Source organism: Ictalurus furcatus, chromosome 17 (assembly GCF_023375685.1).
Source record: "Ictalurus furcatus strain D&B chromosome 17, Billie_1.0, whole genome shotgun sequence".
In the NCBI taxonomy this organism is placed as follows: Eukaryota; Metazoa; Chordata; class Actinopteri; order Siluriformes; family Ictaluridae; genus Ictalurus; species Ictalurus furcatus.
In genome coordinates, this window is record NC_071271.1 from 12138280 (window position 1) to 12161818 (window position 23539).

General features: G+C 38.2%; 1 protein-coding gene across 1 annotated transcript; it reads right to left on the reverse strand.

Moving 5' to 3' along the window:
• Nucleotides 1-128: 128 nt before the first annotated feature.
• On the reverse strand, nucleotides 129-20009 carry tlcd2 (TLC domain containing 2). Its single transcript, XM_053646984.1, has 4 exons — nucleotides 19503-20009; nucleotides 18431-18513; nucleotides 15971-16053; nucleotides 129-2895 (listed from the first exon to the last, which is right to left on the reverse strand). Exons 1-4 carry the CDS (start codon nucleotides 19679-19681, stop codon nucleotides 2512-2514), a joined length of 729 nt encoding a protein of 242 aa, XP_053502959.1. The 5' UTR covers nucleotides 19682-20009; the 3' UTR covers nucleotides 129-2511.
• Nucleotides 20010-23539: the final 3530 nt, after the last annotated feature.

Consider the following 23539-nt stretch of genomic DNA (forward strand, 5'->3'; position numbering starts at 1 on the left):
AGCTTTCGTAAAATTAAAAATGAAACACCCAAAACTTTATATGGTACCATAACGAAGACAAAGGTACTGAGTGTCTGTATGTGGATTTTTATGTGCTTTCACAATACATAACGACCAGCTGAAACGGCAAGGGTTACTTCTTTATTTTCACATAAAAGTATCATACAAAATATATAAATGGCAAATTTATTAAATTACAAGACATCCATTTATACAAACAAAAACATGTGTTATGTACAATTTAAACACAATCATAGTAATTTTAAGACAGTAGTGCTGAATGGTGATATGCTAATTAAAGCATTACAGTTTTCTAATCATTTACACAAGTAAACCACTTGGATACCATCTATGGCTTTGGAAACTCTGACGATGCACTACTTAAAATTCCTTCATAATATAACCACAGTACATTTTCATTGCATAATATAGAACTGCACTTCATAGAATTCAATTTAAAAAAACAACAAAAAAAAAACATTACTACCTTACTATGTTCATGAAATGATAGTGTGTTACCTGCAAAAAGAATCTGATCTCTCACAAGAGCACAATCTACAGCTCGAATCTCAAAACTTGGTTACACCCTAAACCTCAAGGTAACAACACAAATTTAATGTGGCATCTTAAGCGTCCTTTAATTGAGTTCATTAATTTATAATAAATGATAATTATACACTCATTATTAGTATTATTATTATTGAGATTAATTTCTACAAAATTTTGTTTTTAACTTTAAATGGCTTCCACCCCAACTAGCTGTTTTGCAGTTGGAGCTGATCTTGGCCAGGAGGCAAATCTACACGATTACTGTTTTTAATGTTATTAAAGTGTAGTTTTTGTGTCATTTTAATTGACAACATTAATTTTGAAGTGTGGCACATACTGGTATGTGCTACGTAGTTATAATGTGTAACTTCTTCAAAACCCTGACAAAGCCAGCATGAACACTACACATTACCTGTTAACATCTGATTAGAGTCTTTACTCTGAACCATTAAACACCACACTATAAAACATGAAAATGGGGATAACAAAAAAAGAACTGGACTTTTCACTGTAGACCACTGTGAATATCACAACATTAAAAAAAAAACCAAAAAAAAAAAACCAAACAACAAAAAAAAAACAATTATCCACTCTTTTATCAGGTAACCATTTTTCAGCAAATCCATTTTAGTATGACATTTAAATGATATTTGAGTAAAAATAAATGACAAAAATATACATACAAAATGCCATTACAGTTTGAACAGTTTCCTGTAAGTACACTGAGCACTTTCAGATTCAGCTACCATGAGGTCACAGTGATGGCCAACAGTCTAATTAACTGTGAAACTTATCAGACGTCATCAGACTTATTGCAGCACGTTAGTGCTGTTTGGAAGAGAACTATGATTGCAGGACTGCTGTGAAAATGTCAAACACACAAGTCTGATCTAAAGCATTTATACAACCAACATTAATCAGCTGTTTTTCCCCCCTCTGGTCAGTATTATGTAGGAAAACAAGCAAAACCGTGTCACTCTGCTAGAACCACTAACAGGTCCTGAACACACAGATGAAGCTAAGAGAAGACTAACAATCTAACTGCTACATGATTATGAGATAGCAGAGGTAGGGTTAACAAGGCTAAACAAACCTTCATGAGGTCTGTGCAAGGTATATATATATTTATATATGTATAAACTAACATGTATTGTTAGTTTATGTACAGTACTGTTTAAAAATCTTAGGCACATGCAAAGAAATGCTGTAGAGCAAAGATACCTTCAAAAAGTATGAAATGAAATGTTTCTACATTTTTAAAAAATACTACAAAGAGCAGTAAACAGTATTAAATGAAACAAAGTCAATATCTGGTGTGACAGCCAAGGTACAATGTGTGCAGTTTTATAAGGAAATGAGCTGTAAGTTTTATTGAGCATCTTGCAGAACCAGCCACGGTTCTTCTGGAGACTTTGACGGTCGCACTTGTTTTTATTTTTGCAGCAAAACCCAGCAGCCTTCATTATGTCTTTTGTCTGAAAAGTGTTCTCTTAAACTAATGTTTGGAAATCTAAAATGTTTTTGTACTGACTTGATAATGTAGAAGTCATAAAACAAAAATGTATAACAAAGTATGTACAAAAAAAAATAGAGTGCCTAAAACATTTACACAGTACTGTGTGTATTAATGTAATTATACTTTGAAGTTGCGATGGTATAGTTTAATTCAGCTTTAATTACAGCATTGTTTAGGGACAGAACATACGGCACTCCTGCCAGCCCACAAACAGACACCATTAATTCCATTGATGCATCACTTTACTAGATTTTTTTTTATCACAAGCTTGTGACAAGCTTTCGGTGTAATTAATTACACTTCAAAAGGCATAGAAGTTCATCAGAAGGCTGGTATAAAACAGAACGACCTGTCATCAGATGCCGGCATCTGCAAGGTGTGGAATATGAGGTTCTGGGTGAAGTTAGTTTCATTCAGACATAGACAAGAGTGCTTTCCTGCTCCTATTACATGTCCTTGTCTTTCCTGACCTCTTTCTCGCGGCTGGACTTGAGGAAGTCGGTACGGAGCAGCCGGTAGAACAGAACAATGTTCATGAGAGTCATGATGGCCATTCCTACACTGCCCACCGTGTAGCTGAAAAGGGGAATGTGATCGCGGTTCAGCACCAACCAGCGTGTCATCCATGCCAGCGTGTTGATGCGGAACACCACGTATGTGCCCAGGTTAATCATGCTGTTTATACGGTACACGGTGCTCTTGGCAATACTGGCCATCCGCATCATCTGCCTCAGGTGCAGGAAGATGGAGTTGATCTCCACAAGCAGGGCTACAACCGCAAAGCCCACATAGCGACACGTCAGTACCGACAGCCCAAAGCAGGTGATCACCTATAAAAACACATGATTAATCATGGTTATAGTTAGAGCTGCACATTAATTCATTGGTAAATTGTATAAAAATACTGGTTTTTAAAATACCGATATTGCAGAATTTTTCTAAAAGATCATTTCTTATTGAATTGAAATCTTATTGATAAATTCTTGGGTGATTAAAAAAAAATCAGTTTGCTTTAATATATTGAAAGGCATACTACAAGCTGACATTTCACAATGTAGTACATCAAAACACCAAAGTATAACAACATCATTAGCGACAGTGACAGTAATAATAATACTATGAATAAACTTGTGCCGTGGTGGCTCAGCGCTCTGGGTCACTGATCAGAAGGTCAGTGTTCAAGCCACATATCATGTATCACGGCTGACCCTGCGCTCTGACCCCGCGCTCTGACCCCAACTCCCTAACAAGCTGGGATATATGAAAATTAACAATTAACAATCCCCTGTAAGGGATCAATAAAGTATCTGTGCACTGACTGGGTGGTAATGGGAGTGAGTCTATATGACAGAGACATGAGGTCATTTTCTGTGGAGGTAAAATTCTGTGGAAGGGCACGTATGCGTCTGTGTGAGCGTTTAGGTGCAAAGAGTGGTACTGGGATGCTGCCGATTGACCCATTAGTGTATGTATTTGTATGAATTAATGCAGGGGTTCCCAAACTTTTCCAGGACAAGGACCCCCTAATGGCATTAACATTTGACTGAGGCCCCCCTTTTGCAAGATGTCTTTAAAACACATTAAAAATACAGACTTCTGAATACATCCCCCTTTTTTTAATTAATAATTACATCTTGCATCTTTACATTACATTAGATTAGGAATTGATTGTGTGTGTGTGTTTGTGTGTGTGGTTGTCTGAGAGTGAGAAAGAGAAAACCATGTATTTATTTATTTTTCACACCAAATTGTTGAGGCCCCCTGGGCGCCCCCTGGCAGCCCCCACTTTGAAAACCACTGAATTAATGTATGTATAGTGTATGTTTTGTATGAATGTACAAAATGAAAGCAGATAATCAAAGTTAAATGTGAAAAAACATAACTTAAAAGATAGATAGAGATAGTTGGAAGGCCAAGAATAAACCTGCTTAATATGTGCAGTGCCTGTTGCTGTATGTACTTAAACATGTTAAAAATGCAACTGTACTTATTCTTTTCCTGTGAGATGTTACCCTGCAAGTTCTTGACATTAATTGTTCTATATTAAAAATGGAAAACATAAAAAAAAGATAAGTTTGAATGCATGTTAACCAAACAGAAGTTATAGCATCATACGCCCATGTGATGTAGATGTACAGTTGGCCACAAGGCTTATAAATCACTTTTTTTTGTTTTTGTTTTTTAAAGCTGACACATCATTCGGTTTAAAATTAGATCCAAACAGGAGGCTCAACTCTACATCATGTTGCTCTGTGCGATTGCAATTGATTTTTTTTTTCCTCCAGCAGTGTCTGCTAGATGAGAGCTGGAATGAATCAGCCCTTTGCATGCAGTGTTCTCTCATCATCAGCTGAGGTTATGAGCACAAAGGCACAATTGACCTGTTATCAGCAGAGAGATGTCCTACTGTGATCGCAGCGAATGGCACTAATCCTAATCAGGATTTAACTGTCTGTGATTGTCTGTGTATCATAAAGCTGCTTCTGATACAGGGACTGGTCAAATCAAATCCTTTAACCAAATCATAAGTACATAAAAAGTTACAGATTTCTTCCCTTAACTCTATTTTCTAAAGAAAAATCTTTATAAAAAAAACACAAAAAAAAAACAACAACAACAAAAAAAAAACAACTTGCACACCTAATGGGTTCTGAGTGTTTCCCTATCAGAAAGGGTTCCTAGCAGAAACCTTTAGAAAGCAAAGCTAAGAAACTTTGAACAACCCTCTCAGGATTTATACATATTAAATGTAATAGTAAATTTCATTACTAATTCTTGTATTAAAACTGTGTCCATAAACATTATAAGAACAAATATTTCCTTGTTGTAACACATGTTGGCACACGACATATTTACTCTGGCATTTAAATACATTAATCATATATTCGCAAAGATGAAAGATGTTTTTAAAGAGCAAACGTCATCCTCTTCTTCTTATTACTACAACAAAAAACTATAAATATTAAAATATTATAATATTCTTAAAATATGCCCCAGCAAGACTAAATGATGTATATACTGTAGCTCTCTATAGAGATTTTTTTTTAATGTTAACTTTTGATAAACAGTGCATTTACCAATATGAACTTGGCCCCACACTTCTATACATCTGGTATATATGGTCTGTATATCTTTCATAGTGTCTCCTAAATCCAGTAATAGAGCCAGTTTCCTGCACATTATATTAGATTTTTCTTTTCTTTTTTTTTTTACAAACCAGGAACAGTAATTTTAAGGATTTGTCACCTGACTGTCTGATTCTGTTATACTGTGCATCATACATCTTGCAGTACCAATGTCTGAAAATAACACTAAAAACTTGAATGCTAAAAAAAATATATATGCCACAACAATTAATTAGTACTTTTATTGTGATTGGCCAATCATTCTGCATGATAATTCTGCACTTGGCCCATGTATCAGTGTGCAATATTTTCATTAATCTACAAAAACCCTCCACTAGGTGGTGTTCTGAGTCCTTTAATATGAAAGTAAGACTACATTTGTCTGACAATTCTCTGACTTAACAATGACATGCATGTTTAACTGTGACTGAAACTAAAAATGTCTTGCATTTTCTTAAAATACACACAATCTCGGCTTGTTTTTTGTCAACTTTAGACATTAGTCATTCTTTGCCACATGCGTCATCAAGGCCAAATGAACAGACCTGTATAATGACTGCTTATAGTCAATAAGCCAGTCTTTATCCAGGCAACTAGCAGACATGTCTAATCTTATAATACACATACTGACATAATTGTTTTAGTAAGAGATAATTAGAGCCAAGGCTTCCCAGCCCAGTCCACAAAGCTGGAACTGCCTCACACAGTCCTGTCCAAATCAGCACACGACACAGCTATGGCCGGCGTTCAACAAAGTCACAACTGCAATAACATTCACAATGACAGGCATAACAGTAGCTGCTAACACAGCACAAACTGAGACATTCCTCACTGTGGGCATGGGGCTCTTTTCTGCAGCCAGTGGCATCTGTGCGTTTTCAACCAAGCATGTGATGTGTGGTTTTGTTTCAAGTACAAACAGCTTGCTTGTAAAGTTACCACACTATAAAACATGAAAGGCTGTTTACACTGTAAACATGTGCACCAAATGCACTGTTAAGATACATATTACCCTTATGACTATTATGATTTAGTCATAGGAAAGTATGAATTTGCTTCAAAAACTGGAAAAATAAAATAAATACTGGAAAGTGTAATGGTTACTGAAATCTCTCTCTCAGTCCTTCAGAGCTCAAACTCTTTTCCTCGCTAGTTTCACAGTGGAATGCATGTGCATCTGATTGTAAAACAAGGTCAGTTGACTATGTGCATTAATGGCCAGAGTGAACTATTAAACAATCGATCATCCCTTAGTCAGATGCTCTTTGCACAACGCCTACCACACTCTGTACTGTACATAACCCTTCCTGAACCAATGGCTCACGAAATAAAGCATCGTTCTATCAAAATAACCTTATAAGCATAATCTTTCGTTATGTTTCTTCAGCTCATTCTCAGAGGTGAAAATGCAGCCATCCTAATCTTGAATTTACACGAACAACTGGACAACATGTGGCCACCAAAAGTGAAAAGCAAAGAAGCTTTAACCTCTAACTGAGGTCAGTAAAGTGTGCCTCAAGTGAAAAAAATGTCAAAGGACATGTAAGTGCTGGGATTGAATGCTTTTATAATGATCCCTTTATGGGGCAATAATGAACACAGGAGGAAGAACACTTCCTCCCTAACCTGGGAAAAAGCAGGATTGCTTTAGTACAGATAAACCTTATCTATATTATAAATCTGGAATCAAGGGGCCAAAGTCTGGAAAAGTCTCCAATTTCAAGACATGAGAAAGAAGCCCAGCTGCACAGGGCCCAACCCTACATGAGCCCACTCCCTTACCCTCGTAAACTACTGTGATAACTGTTTGCATATTAGAACAGGGCAGACTCCATGGTTGTTGTTTTTTTTATCTTCAGAGTGTAGTTTTTTTAGTAATAATATTTACAAATATTTATAAATAATATTCTATAACATGATATTCCATGATGTAACATGACATTATACGCCAACTCAGTATATCAAACATCATCATGCACTACCTTAAGGTAAAAAAAGAAGTCGGACTACAGAGTGACAGAAGAGCCAGAAGCCAATCAGTGTGAGAGACAGAGAGAGGGAGAGTGTGTGAGACAGTGAACAAGCCAGGTGAGAAAAAGAACTATGGGATTTTGCCCATTCAATAGAATTAAGCAACTAGACCAGTCCTAACTGTGGCTGGCCGGCAAAACCTTGGATTCCACTGTTACTCACGTGAACAGAACACCCTGGTGACTTCCTCCACCAATCAAACTTCTTGTTCTTGTGGGTTTGGCCCCTTGGACCTAAGCGAGGACTAAGGCCTACAACCTAAATCATTGTTGGGTTTTCTGCCCAGGGTTGTGTCACTTAATTTTGTAAACCAATCAACTGAACTTGCAGCATGCCATAAAGGTTAACTTCCAGAGTATTCTTTGTTGTGCCCAGTGTGCGCCCTACAGTACAGTTTACACCAAACAGCTGTATCCCTTGTGACCAAAGACCAGCCCGTTATGTAGTGGCTGTCATCACAATGGCCTATAGGTGGGCTGGACACTACCATGACAAGCCACCCTACAAGGAGTGTTTCCTCTTTATGGACATTACTTAAAGGCATGCCACGCCACGATATCTCTGCTGCTGTATCGTGGGCATCACCATGAACCTTCTCCAGGATCTCATCACCCATGGCAGCTATCAAGGGTTCACAAAACTACAGTTACATCCGTAGCATGCATTTTCCATTCTAGTGAGTGCACAGAAAGGTGTAGAAATGATTGTGGTAATTCCGCACATAACAGCTATATTCCTTGGTCTTACCCATTGTTTTGAATGACTAAGGCCTATGAATTTGGCCTGTGTGTTACTTCATATTTATAACCCTGTGAAACAGGAAGTAATGGTTGAACAATTTCCTGTTCCTAGTCACCCAGGTGTACTAAAAAATGTAAAGTATCAATGGTAATATACTTAAAATATATTTTTCTCATATGAATTCATAGGGGTGCCAATAACTGTGGCACACATATTTAGCAAAGAGATTTTTTTCCCGGATAAACCTGTGTTGTGCTTGCAATTGCCAAGGGTGCCAATATTAGTGTAGGACACTGTATAATATATATACACACACACACACACACTAAGAATGTGAAAGATACCATCCAAAAACACTGGAATTAAAACTAACACATGCTGCCTTGACATTCTACCACTAGATTATCTAAAATGTCTGTAATGTCTTTTTAAATGGATCTGAAATATGCCTTACTCTTTATTTTTCCAAAGTAAAAAAACCCCTGTACTTCTTAATCTCCTACTAAAAATGGAATCGGGGTGTTTCCATACCAAATAACTATAGTCCTATGTCAAATCTTCCATAAGCAACATTAATGAAAAAGATATCTTCAGCTTAGCAGTTGCTTAAATTAAAGCCACCCTATTTGACAAATTTCAGCCTGATTTCTGATCATATTTATCACAGTATGAAGACTGCCCTCAATCAATCAATTTGTCTGAATACTGACTGAGAATACTGACTAGAAAAAAGTCAGTATTAATATTACTAGATCTTAGTGCTGCAATAGACAATGCTGACCATAAAATATTCTTAGACTGGAAAAGTGGGTAGGACTATGCTGAACCTCAGCTGACTGAAATCATACTTAGTAGGCAGGCACTACATTGGCCTGAATAAACCACAGACATGTAACAGACATCCAACAGGCCACAATTCGTACAAAAACTGTTTCTTTCCACAGTTATGCAGATGACACCCAGACATCCACAAGCACCATTACACTAAGGAACTACAGTCCCATAGACTCTCTGTGTCAGTAAACAACTGGATGAGCTACAAATTCTTCAATGTAAAACAGAATTAATTGTATTTGTTAAAAAGGAGGAAAGGATACCAAGACTCAAGGATTTATAGCTCTGGATTCCTGAGGACAACTCTCATCAACCTTATTAATGATCTACATCGTGATAACTAAAAATAATTATTTTACCATCTTAAAACACAGCAAGAATTAGGGAATCCTTCTCCAGAAATGACTTTGAGGAACTCATATGCGCATGGTGCACTTTTTGGCAGAGGGGGAAGGTGTTTGGTAAAATACAATCAATCTTTCAATACAAAAATACACATATACATAACATTAAAACCACCTGCCTAATATTGTGTAGGTCCCCCTTGTACCACCAAAACAGCTCTGACCCATTGAGGCATGGACTCCACGAGACCTCTGACGGTGTGCTGTGGTATCTGGCACCAAGCCATTAGCAACAGATCCATTGGATCTGACTTATTTGTCCAGCACATCTCACAGATGCTTGATCGGATTGAGATCTGGGGAATTTGGAAGCCAAGTCAACACCTTGAACTCTTTGTCATGTTCCTCAAACCATTCCTGAACAATTTTTTTCGTCCACTGCCATTAGAGAATACTGCTGACATGAATGAGTGTACTTGGTCTGCAACAATGTTTACGTAGGTGATACATATCAAAGTAACAGCCATAAAATGCCAGGACCCAAGGTTTCCCAGAAGAACGTAGCTCAGAGCATCACACTGCCTCTGTCGGCTTGCCTTCTTCCCATAGTACATCCTGGTGCCTTCTCTTCCAGGTAAGCGATGCACACACACCTGGCCATCCATGTGATGTAAAAGAAAACCAGGCCACCTGGCTTATATATCTCACCCTTTGACAGATGCCATAATAACGATATACTCAATGTTATTCACTTCACTGGTTTTAATATTATGGCTGATCGGTGTATAAATACACATAAAACAAAAGAAGTAGACAGCATAAAACGTAACAAAATGTGTACAAATACTGTTTACATGCCAATTTATTAATGTTTGGTCTAGCATATGGTTTATAGCAGGGTTTACAGCAATGATTCCCTTACAGGCCTTCCTAAAATGACTATAAATCATAATACTACAGACAGAACCTTAACCAGTCTCGAGAAAACAGAGCACAATCTCAAATGATGTGTAAAACACCTTTAATTTACCTTTAATCACCTTTAAGTACCAAAATGTATTGTTAAGCTATACTTGCTTTGTACAGTAGATAGATTGTACTCATAGAAGCTCAACGCCTTAAAGTTTGAGCACATAACATTGGCACTTGAGGAAGTGATTTAGCCTGGCATGTAGCCAGACACACACTGGTCCACTGAGTGCCCCATGGAACTGTAGGCTTATTCAACTATCTCGTCCTCTGCCTGAAGTAACCAACAAATCAGCATTAGCAAGTTTTTCCCAGCAGACCATCATTAAGACTGGCTTCTGCAAGTGTGTAGGGATAATAACAGAAAAGCAGAGAAACTTCAAAAGGGGGATTACCAATAAAATAAAATTTAAAAAACACACTGATAAACCTGACCATTTCTATTTACAGTGCAATATTCAGGATGTATAAAACAGTTTCTATTTGCATTAGAGGAGCACAAATAATAATTCAAGGAAAATAATATATCCAGACTGAATATATACAGGACTGGAGTGCTCTGAAATCAGTATTGGACAATACTATAGTTCATCTCTCAATTTTGTGTCAGTTATAGATAATTATCAATAAATTCAATAAAGTGGTGCCATCTTCAAATATTTCTATTTCTTTTCCACTTTATTAGTATGGTTGAGGTGATAGAGGTGTCGTGTTGTGTTTTACTTGTCTCCCAGGAATACTCTTCTACACAGAGAGAGCTTGAGGATTAGTTAAAAACAGGTATCTATTAGCTTCATTTCTAGAAGAAAAGTCCCTGTGGAGTCAATTACCAACACACCAAACAACAACAACAACAACAACAACAACCATCTCAGTGTGCAACACACACTAAGTCTACAGGCTCTGAAATACAGATGAAGCTATCAGAGAACCCTCTCATAAATAAGAAATAACAATAAGAGAGACATTTTAAACAAACTGAAGCTTATCCAGGAAGCAACCTGCCTAAAGTGTTAAATGCATTGCAGATGCAGTCAACGTGCCTGCTAGCCTCAGGGCAGTCTGAAAACGGCTGAGCGCTGAGAGGACAAGTGGAACAACTTCTACTGATGAGTGAGAAAACAGTACAGCACCACACACAGAAAATCACTTGCTCCTAGGTGCTGAGGTTAAAAGGTATTTATCAGCCGTAATGCCCACACACAGATTTAGATTTCTCATACTAAACGTACCAGCTACATAAACACATCTACTGCCAAATCAGCAGTATCTGAGATACAAGCATCAGCTGTTACAAGGCAGAGCACATAGTGGATGAGAAATAGAGATAAACTCAAAGTGAGGTATTAGGGTGTGGCCAAACAGACCAGTGAGAAAAACAATAATGGGAACTCTGTGTATTTGATACATGCCACTCATACTTAAATGTCAGCGCGATGCTATTTCGGTCATGGGTGGGAGTATTAGAGAGCTCCTAAAAGCTGCTTTGACAAAAGAAATTCCTTGTACCTCGTCACTCACAACCACAAGAAATACCACATCGTCTAGTTAATCATTCTGAAGTGTACACTCCTTAAACCCAACTTTTAACCAAACAGGAAGTGGCTTTAATCATGAAATGTTGAATGCGTGTTAACCATAATAATAAAGACTTTCATTTGCACAATACTTGAAAGCAAACTCACTTACTGTAACATACTGTAAATTATTTCATATTTCAGGCACCAAAACAGGTGTTAAGAAAATATAGGACAAAAAAAAAAGTATTGGGTGCGAGTGTGGACTTTAAAAAGCCACTAACACTGGACTGATACCCAGTCTGAATGAATTGAGTTTCAAGTTTTTCCAGTCCAGCCTAGAAAGGTAAGTGGGCAGTTCAAATGCAATGGGAAGCTAACAGAATAATGGGTGTGTTTACAAGTGTAAGAGCCTCTTCCTGGCCTTGAGAAAATGAAGCTTTGTGCATAAACACATAGTGGACAAAGTCCACACAGGGGCCAAAGTTGTATGTGGTACGTTAAGAGACTTTGGCTTAGAAAGAAAGCAAGAGCTGCATGCCTTGTTAAAGGAAAAAAAAAGGTCTCCACGCAGAGAGAGTTAAATGTTCCCAAAACTGTCCCACATTCCATCCTTGTGGAAACATTTGGTCCCCACCAAGATACAAAAAACAGCCACAAAACACACACAACCATGGTTGCCAGGGAAACTAGAAGCAATAGTAGAAGCACTAAAATATATATAACACGTGACTAGCTGCCTGTGTTCGAGTCTTAGCTGATCTCATGCTGTCAGTGAGAACCAGGATAAGACATGGTATTCCTCAGGACCTGAGAGCACGTCATTTTGTTTTTCAGATTTATCTTACAATATTAACAGTTAAACAAAAGGTTGTTCCAGCTGATGCCCCAGTATATATATAGGACACAGTCATGTGCTACCTCTAGTTTTCAAATTTCAAAAGCACACACTGGTGTCTATATAGTGTGCACCTTCTAATCATTATTAAAATCTCATTTTCTTCAGTTACGCAAGGTGTCATATGTATAATCCATACTACACATTAAAAACAGGATGGCTGAAATTCACAGATGCATATTTCAACTGCTCTGTCACCAAACAGATTATCTATTAGACAGTTGCTTAGCAACAGATAAGAAACAGAATCGCTCTTCCCGCTAAACAAGAACACAGACGATTATGAGGGCCAGAAGTGGAGCAATCGGAGCTCAGGGGTTAAGATTCTGTACTAGCATTTAGAAGGTTGTAAGTTCTTCTGGAAGAGAGTCACAGATGGTCCCTAGAACAACTAGTTGGATTGTCTTCTGTCTTAATTGAAAGTCACTGCAATTATAACCACTGCTTATGAACTCATGAGCAGATCCAGCTAATCATTTGTTTAAAAAATAAAATAAATAAATAAAATAAAAAAAAATACAAATTTTAAAATGCATGGTCAGGACACTAACATTTACGTATTAGATGAAAAAATTATTTATGTGACAAAAATAAAGACTCAACCCTCTTGTACTGAATCTTCGATCCTTAAACATGAACACACACAAATATCATGGCCTTGCTGTTTTCCTGGAGAGGATGTGAATTGCTGAAGTACTTCTGACTATTTGGGCTGATCTGGCACAGACTGAGTGTTGTTCTGAGAGGCTTAGTGAGCACGTTGGGGAGTGTGCAGAGGAGGAACATAGAGAAGGATTCTCCACATCTAAAGGAGGGTCTATACGAGTGTGTGAGAGATTGCAATAGAGGAGCTGGGGGGATGGTAAAATAAAGACGAGTTTTCACTTGGGGTCTCCTTCCTAGGACCCAGATCCATTTTCCACACGTGGAGAGCAGATGTCGCTGCTTCTGTCTGAACATGAAGTGCTAAAGGGAAGGGAGACCTTTACAAGTGAACTTCCACAAAATCAGTATGCTCATTTACACACACTCTTTCCTTCCTTGCTCTTCTGCTACCTTCCATTTGCCATTGTTTTCACATTGTTCCCGCTTTCCAGCAGTCTAAAGAAGTGTGACGCTGGCCCTAAATGTCTTAATACACGTGTTGCACTCTGCATCTTTAGGACGGTTGATACTGTCCCGAGAGTGACCTGATAAGTAAAAAGCTTACTGACGTTAGCACAGTATAATAATTCTGTAAATCTTAATTAATTATCATATAATGCTGTAGCACACTGCTTTAATAAAATTTGTTAAAAAAATTATAATAATTTCCTAACAACAGAAATTTATTTAGAACTCCAGCTCCAGTTACAGCTGGAGTTCAGAATGGAAAGCTTTACTTCCCAAACCATGTAACTGTGCAAAAGAACTCAGTGTAAATGATTTTAGCTAGGAAAGTATCTGCTACATTTATTGCCGGCACAAAATGATCCACTAACACTGGGTAGCTTTGCTGCCTCAAAGGCTCCATAATCCCCCGGTTAGGTTCTGAACATAGATTTTTGTCTCTGCAGAGTTTTGCATGTTTTCCCCCATGTCCACACGGGTCTCCTCGGGTTTCCTCCCACCTCTTTTAGATACGTATATGATAAATTGAGCCTAGATATAAATGAGTGTGTGAATGTGTGTGTATGGTGTCTTGCGGTGGACTAATGTCCCATCCAGGGTGTGTCCCCAGCTCATGCTATGTTCCTTGGATAGGTTCCAGATCCACCGCCCAGATAATGTGGTTACTGAAGATGAATGAATGAATGAACAAACACATGAATGCTTAGTAACTTTCAGTTTAAAAATAAAAACAATTTTTGGTCAGCAAGTATATTGACATTTAGGCCAAGAGGAAATTTGTTGATATTTTTATTTTGGTAGAATTGTCCTTTTAATATCTGATCACCAGCACATGGCAGGCCTAGGAAAATAATTGATGTCTCATGCCTCTTCAATTTCACTTAGCAGATTCAATTCTGCTAAATGACAGAGGGATGAGATCAATTTGTGCTCGGACCACCTGAGCAAACTGAAATAGATCAAAGCTACATTGGTGGAACTCTTGAAACTCATTTTCATGTACTTGTTTACTTTGAAATGCTTGCTCTTTAGGGCAAAACTTTCACTTTCCACTCCACCACTTTGGGAAACCACAATATTTCCAGACACATCTGGCAAGTGGTACTGCCTATGTACGAAGCGAAACACTTTTACAAGAACAAAAATTATTCCTCATTTTTCCATTTATTCCATTAACACAGTTAAGGCTTTCCAGAATGGCCCTAATGGAACACAAAGCTACACTTATACCAAGGATTACTAATGTTCCCCAGAACTGAATCACTGTACTGCTTGTGTTTATGAATATTTGTCAAGCAATACATCCTCTCCCTATTTCTGTTCTACATATCAGGGCCTTTTCAGTATCTCTGGAGGAACAGGAAGGTCAAGAGTTAGGGGGGGAAGTCTCTCTTCTGCAGGCAGACAGCCAGTATTCATAATTCATTGATCCATATGAACACCCTTGCTAGCTCTACTAGAACATTTCTGCAAAAAAAAAAACAAACAAAAAAAAAACAATAAAACAAAGATGTTCCATAGAACTTCCGGGACTAAACTATTGGCGTGATCAAAATGTCTGTCAAACAAGTATGATCCAATGGTAATGGAATGTGACTGTGTACTAATGGACAGCATTCCTCATTAATGCCACGTGCAACTGCAACAACGCTTTAGGCTTAACAACAGCCATAATTGTTGACTAAACTTTGCAGAGGATATGGATAAGACAAGAAGGAAGAGACATGTGGTGGTGAACGAGTGTTCACAGTGCAATTAAGAATCTGGTGGCATTTTCTCTGCAGTCATCTCAGTGAATGAGCTCCCAGGAAAAGAGTGAACAACAACAGAACCAAGACTGAAGCTGGCTAGGTTCTTTTCACAGGCGAACCAAACAGTGACGTAATATCACTCGTAAAGCCATTACATCCTACCAGGCCAATAGATTCTTTCTCCAGCTATTGGAATGTATCTTACAAAAAAAAAGACTGAACAGTGATTAAGTTTGTACACATGTCACTCATAACAAAATTGATTTGCTTTATTTGTTTAAATCAGCTTTGCTAAGAACTGTAATGCATGCGCTAAATGCATTTTATATTCTTTATGCTCATTTTTATTCAAGAGTATTTCTAAACCACAAAAGATAAACGGGGCCATGACTGAGTTCACATATTTGCTTGGTAACAGGTTATGAGACAGGTTGAACAGTTGGGGGAAACAAGATAAACAGGCAGGAATATGAGGAATCACACTGTCTGGTTTCTACAATAACCTTTTCACCAAGAAGTTTCACTTTAACAGTCAAATCATCTCCTGCCTTACATTTTCAACAGCATTTCTATGTCTATACTCACCACCATGTGATGGAAAAGGAGCTCCCATGAATGGCTGATCTTCTGATTAAAAACCATGTCAAATAAGTCATATATGAAGTATCCTAGGGAAAAAAAACACACAAATTAATGCATCAATAAAATCTAGTAATGAAAAAAACTACCTGCAACATTTCATAAGTACTTATTAAGGGCACAGCTCCCATGACGATGGTAACCAAGATGTCAGAGACAGAGCACTATTTATAATACATCTCCCACCATGAAGGTATCCATGGAGACAGCCCATTAGAGTGCCAGAGAATGAACAGAACAAACAGTGCACAACATTAGAAAAGAGCCGACTGATGTACATACAGCATAAGATAAGCATTTCACTATAATGGCTAGTTGCATTACAGAAAATACAACTTGCCATTATCTGATGCTGACATGCTGTGGCTTCATTCTTATTTAGATGGAAAACTTAAATGCTTATTCTACTGAATTTCCATGCTTTAGACCTTTTGCACTGGAATTAATTTCACCCAAACACGTTCCTGAGAAGTCACACCACCTAATCATATCATACCATCACTGATTATTTTCCTATAACAGCATGCACCATTGTGTTTATTACTTACAAATTAACCAAAGATCTGATAATCACTTTTATCTAAAATAAATAATACATAAACTAGACCATTATCTATGTTATCCATGATAGCATTCTTATCTCTACAAATGTGCCCTTCTGTGACACACTTGTCATGTGCAGAATTTGAACACTAACAACATAACATTCTGGGTCAATGATCTGTTGGTTATGTGAAAGAAATTGAATGGGAAGAGTATCCAAGACTCATGGATCAACTCATCACGCTGCTGGGAAGAGTAAAGTTTTGAGTCAAATTAAAATGACTCACTCCACAATCCAGCATATTACACTGATGCATAACAAAATTAGTGGTCCTGATGCTCATCTATGCCATTAGTGGACAAATATACAATAAAATGTTCATTTAGACTAATGGCCCATTCATGTAGCTAAAGTCATGTGACTAAAGGCCTGGGTGCTTGAGCCTGGGACCGATCATAAATCCACAAAGCCGCTCATTGACTCTCCAGCCGTAGCTAACCTCTGCCAACGCCAAGAGTGGGATACAGTTAGGATTCTAAAATATCTCTGGAATTTGGGAGTTTGTGCATGCCAATGGAAATCACAATATCTGCATACTGGCTGGAATGGGTTATTATTTAACAGCATCTAAATCTACACCTCAGGCCAAACTATGGAATTAACAAAATTAATAAAGTTTAAAAAATACATATAATTAAGTTAATTTGCCCAACAACCAACACAACACAGCATTATACCTGGCTAACAAGTCTTCATGAGCATCTGAGAAGCTTGTGATGTGAAGTATAAGGAGTACATTACTAGGGTCACAATAAAAACTCTGAACTTTTACATGCAAAATGTGGAGAAAAAAAAACCAAACCTCAATCAGTTAGTTGTACACTATACTGATGCAGACATTACAGTGGTAGCTCAGTGGACATTGGACTAATGATCAGAAGGTTGTGTGTTAAAATCACAGCCCACCAAGCTGCCACTGCTGGGTCCATGAGCAAGGCCCTTAACCATCAACTGCTCAGTTGTATAAAAAATTAGATAAATGTAAGTCTCTCTGGATAAGGGCACCTGCCAAATGCAATAAATGTAAATGTAAATTACACACACATATACATATATATGTATTGTGTGTGTGTGTGTGTGTATATATATACAGTAGTGGCCAATAACTACCGCAGGTGGTTTATTTGATAGCTCTCAAAGTACTTACTGGAAGCAATATTCACTGCGAATAAAATGTTTTCTTACAGGAAAATTATACACACACTTATACACACACACACACACACACACACACACACACACAATTTTATTTCCTGAAAGAAAACATTTCATTCACAGTCAATATTGCTTCCAAGGTTGTCATGTAGTGCACTTCTGCAACATTGTTTTCTTTTGCTTGTGTGCCATGGGTGAAAAACTAGTTTGAGAGCTATTTAAAATAAACCATCTGCAGGAGTTTCTGGCCACTACACTTCCATGTTGTTGTAAAACCCAGCCTAGGGTGTATGTCCTGAGTATTGCTGAGACCGAGGTTTGTATGCCACTTGCACATGGCCTGATTGTCACTGGGAGGGAAGGCTGTGGGATGACATTATGTTTCAACTCCAGCTCTGTTTGGGCGAGAAAGTGCCTCTGCTCTCTTGGACAAAGCGGCATAGCTTTAAAGAGTGCCACATTCTACACAGAGAGCACTTACGATCAACTGCGTACTGACAGACGTTCAAAAGGAACATGCATTGTGACAAAGTATTCTTTATATAGGACAGTCCAAAGTTGACTGAGTATCTAAACAAGCCAGGTCTAAGTAAGGAATATTGTGTACTGTATATAAACCACGTGATACAGCTGTCTGCTTCACTTACCAATTGATACACACACCAAAGCATGTGAGAAGACAGTGTGTGTTTCTATCAAATCTTCAGCCATCTGGGGATGCATATAAAAACTAGGGAAGAAAGAGAGGTCACCTGAGTTATTAATGGAATGAGTGAACAGAGTTATGAAAGCAACAGGTGAGCACCTTTGTGTGTGTAGGGATGTCATGAGAACCGATACTTCGGTACCATGTCAGTACCAACATTCTTAAAAGGTGACGGTACTTGTTTTTAGGCGTAGGTACCAAGGTTGCAATTCTTCCGGAACTGAAGGGGCAGCAAATACGCGTAATTGTTTTAGTCGGTCCACAAGTGGTAAAGAAGAAGACACACGGGGGGGGGGGGGGAACTACAGAAGATTAGTTACGCCCGACTCGTTGAGAGGGAAGGTAGCATCGGTTGCCGGTGTGCAGCCGACGCTGTCGCTCATTTCAGACAAAGCGAGGAGACACCTGGAATTTGGCGAAGCACCTGAAAGACGGTCCTATATTATGTTTGTTTACGACAGCTGGCGTTGTTGCCGTGAAACCAGCTAACGTTATGCTCCATGTAATGTTAGCGATAGCCAGTTATTTGGTAACGACGCTAACGCATTGCAATGTTATATAATAAACTACCTCCTAATGGGCCATCATGCATCGGCATTCAGCCCGTGTCCTGTCAGTTAAATGTAGCCTAATGTCACTAATAATTATTTAAATGTTCATGCTTTTAATAAATCTTTTTTTCCTGCCACCATATCAGTGAATTTAAACTAATGCATTCAGAGTATAAGATGTGTGTGTGTGCGCGCGCAGGAGTGCACCTTAGCACTCGTTATTAGTACTGTTCCATCAGTCATTGTCAGACAGTGTTTGATAACTAAAATTCTCTCTCTTTCAGCCAGAGGAGGATGTCCTCCAGGAATTAAAAAAAATATTTATTTATTATTTTTTAAACACACCATGGTATCAACTTTGGTATCGAGTATTGTTTACTTTTGGTGGTATCGGTACTGACTACAAGATTTTTGGTATGGTGACATCCCTAGTGTGTGTGTGGGGGAATGCTGAACACTTACCAAAGCACAGCCCATATTCCAGTGATAAGGCTGTGAATGAAAGATGTGGATATGTTTCTCCATTTCCATATATTCCTCTGAGCTGTCTCTGGTACATAGAGTTTACCAAGTCCACGGTTGACCAGATTGAAGACGCCCACAGACGCGCCGGTTGTCAGCAGGACTGAATGTAACTCCATGTTGTTTTCTCCTGTCCGTTTGTGTTTCTCCTCTGGCTTGAACCCGTATTTTCACGCTCACCCGAAGTCAGACACAGTACACACTCGCTTCTTCTTACTTTCTCACCATCTCAACGTCCAACACATAAAAGCTAAATGGTCCTGTCGCTGTGTGTTTTAAAGCGTTAAACCCCACGTCGTCTAGTGTCTAGAAGCAGCACTTGGTTGCTGTATGTGCCAAGTTCAGCGTAGCGGGTTGGAAATGAATGGGAATAGTTACTGTGTGTAGTCGTAGTACACCCAAGTGTTACAAAACGCTGTGAAGTGCTTGTGTAACTTTTTCCCTCGCCAGTAAGCAAACAGCAGAATCCCCGCCCATCAGCACAGAGGACTGGGCGATACCACTGCTTCTCATTTCCACACAATACCAAGTTAAACTTGCATACATTTGGCTTGACGTTGGACTTACGATATTCGCATATATTCTTTCACATTTGGTTTGATCAAAAATTAACACATTGACATTCTTACATTAGCGTCGATTTTTAAAAGGAAACCGTATCGATAATTCCTTGATCCATCCATCCCTAAGTGGTGGACAGATGTGCCTCCCATTTTAGAATTTTAGCTACTGAAATGCCAAAAATCTATAAACCGAACCGAGCAGCTTCTAAACCATTTTCAAATCCTCTTCCAGGTTTTAGCGACCCCTAGCGGTATTGTAATCAGACTATTTTATGTAATCCGTTTTGTAACCTTGTAAATATGTAACTATGAGCCACCCTGATCAGGACAATTATTGCTTTGATGAACAACAACATGACGTCACGACCCACCCTGATCGGCTGACAGCCTTCTGCTGTGTCATGGAAGCAAACTGGTAAAGTGAGGGTATTCAGGCTACAAGGCTGAGTAGCTCCCAGTTGCAGCAGCTGAATTTATGTAGGCTACATGATGTAAAGTCAGTCTTAAGTCATAGAGAGGAAGGAGTTTCGATCTCATGACCAGGATAAAGCAGTTGTTGAAAATGAATACAAAAGTTGTAAGGCAGATAGTGACTGCTACTACAACTTCATATTTTGCAATCGCCATCTTCTTTGTAACATCATGGGGTTGTCCAATCAAGAATTATTCCATAATTTGTGCTAGTGTTTGAGCAAGCAAACAAATTACATTTTGGGTCCATTTGATCACTCAGTGGTGTTTTTTTTATGCTATAAAGTTTTGATAAAAACAAAAATGGACCAGAAAGAGAAAGAATATTCCAGGACACATCACATGATTGTAAATCATAGTTGTAAATGGGTGAAATGCATTTTGGGATTAACAAAACTGTATGAAATTTTGTATACAGTGAAACTATTACAAGGAAATAAAGAATTTAAGAATGACATCAGTATTTTCTTAGCATAAAGAAAAAACAAAAGTGACCTGAAAACTATTCAGCTTGAAACAAGGAGAAACTTTAGAATGCCAGCTTGGCACTGCACCTGAAAGAAGTATAGCCATATAACAGAACAAACACAGTTAAGGCTGGTTTATGCTTCTTGAAGCATGTATGTGCATCAGCATTGCGACACAGACAGGGTTTATGAGTAAGTATAATGGCTAATGAGAAGGGCTCATATGCACACCACCAAAATCTCAGTGCCTCAGGCAATTGTTAATTGATTGAGCAGGGCAGCCATGGCCCTTGACCCTATTCTTATAGACATTAAAGATTTTTTTCCCATGCAGTATGATTATTTACTCTAACTGCAAACCATCTGGAAATTGTGTCACCTTCAAGCTTCTCTGCCAAGATAAAGAGAGAAGGGTCAAGCTACAGCAGCTCTGCTTGTTGAGCACAAATGACAAGCTCATGGGGGCCCTGAGGGACAGTTTGAGAGCCACTGATTTAGGCATCCTATTTAGTGTACAGAATTCTCTTTCATCTCCATCAGAGTAATCAGTGAAGTGGAGAAGGGCATAGCGCAGCACATATTACAAAATGTTCCATTTTATGAAAGAACAATTGCATGTTGCAGGAGCATTCTTCTACCAGAGAAGGCAAAATTACTAAATCTTAATAAATCTTAGAGGACAACCCAAATTAGCCTAAATGAGAGCATGAATAAATAAAATTGTGATTTTGTTACCTCAGTTATTTTCCTGTGGGCAAGGTAAACTAAATTGGTACCTAAACAATTGGGTACATAGTATGCATGAATTTAAAAAAAAATTCATGGCCTCTGTAGTAATTTTGAGTAAGCAACAAAAATTGCAAACAGTTTCATTTAGGAGCTGCTGTTCACTTCACACCCTGTTTGGACAGGATTAGATTTATATGGTGTAATGACATATTTTCATTACATTACAGCACTTGCCAGACACCCTTATCCAGAGCAACTTACAATGATCTCATTTATACAACTGAGCAGTTGAATGTTAGGGGCCTTGCTCAAGGACCCAACCGTGGCAGCTTGGCAGTGCTGGGATTTGAACTCACAACCCTCCGATCAGAAATCCAACCTCTTAACCACTGGGGTACCACTTCCCTTTTCACCATTTTCAGTCGCAAGTCTGTGATTTTATTTCCATCCTGATAGGCTCTATCTGTGTTATTCAGCCTCCTCCACTAAGTAAACTAATGACAAAATTACCTGCTGTTTTTTGAGCCTCTCTATAGTGCTCTGGGCATTTTAGTCTCATCTGGATATATACAGTACATCTGTGATTTTGCAGGCAGATGCTGCCTGTTGTATTGTTGGAAAAATGCTTTTTGCACGCTACTATTTTCTGTGTTTAGCCATGTAGCACACATTCATATTAAACACTTCCTGAATTCAGTAATAAGAATAGCAGACTGATTAAAGGGCCGATAACAACATATGACCACGTGTGACATAAACATCCAGGTATGCAGGAAAAACAACCCCATAGTAACTCATTTGTTGCTCTGGGCTTTTACCTCAGGCAGTGACAAAAACATGAAACCCTAGCTTTACTTTCCACTGCTTTATTTATTTTAGTTACAATTTAATATTACTAAACTTGGATTTGACCTACATTTAAGCCCATCTGCTACGGCCATTTTATTTAACCCTAAATTCAGCATGAAACCAGTGTAGTGTCTATTGGTTATTCCCTTTGAATAATTTTGAAAAGCCCTATGAAGTAAACACTATTCATCACTTTAGTTTGTATGCGGCCAACCATGATCCCACTTCGAAGTTCATCTCTTTAGAATGGACTGCAGCGTAGATGTGAATGAGTCTGATGAGATGACCTCCTCGTGTCATGTTTGCTGAAAATGGGTTTGAGATCACCAAGTCAACAAACCAAGTCTCATTGCTGTCTCCACTACTTCTACATCGGATTTCTTATTAATATAACACTGAATGTTACTTTAGTAGTTTATAAGTGTTAATGGTGAAAACCTAACAGTTATCCCTTATGTGTTTTCCCTTATGTGTTTTCCCTTATTGAATGCCATTGTAACTAGCATGTGATGTCAGCATGGAAGACAACTGCTAACTTTACAAAGGAATAATGGCACTAACCAACAAATTATACCAAAATCTCTAAGCACATCACACATATTATAATAGAAACGTACAGTGCTGTGAAGTAGTATTTGCCCCCACACTGACTTCCTTTGTTTCTGTGTGCAACTCATACTAAATAGTTTTAGATCGTCAAACAAAATACAACATAGAACAAAGGCAACCTGAGTAAACACAATACAGTTTTTATTTATTTTTATTGAAGCAAAAAAACAAAAAGTTATGCAACACCCATCACCCATGTGAAAAACTAACTGCCCCCTTAAACTTAAAATCTGTTTGTGCCACCTTTAGCAGCAATAACTGCAACCAAGTGCTTCCAATAACTGGAGAT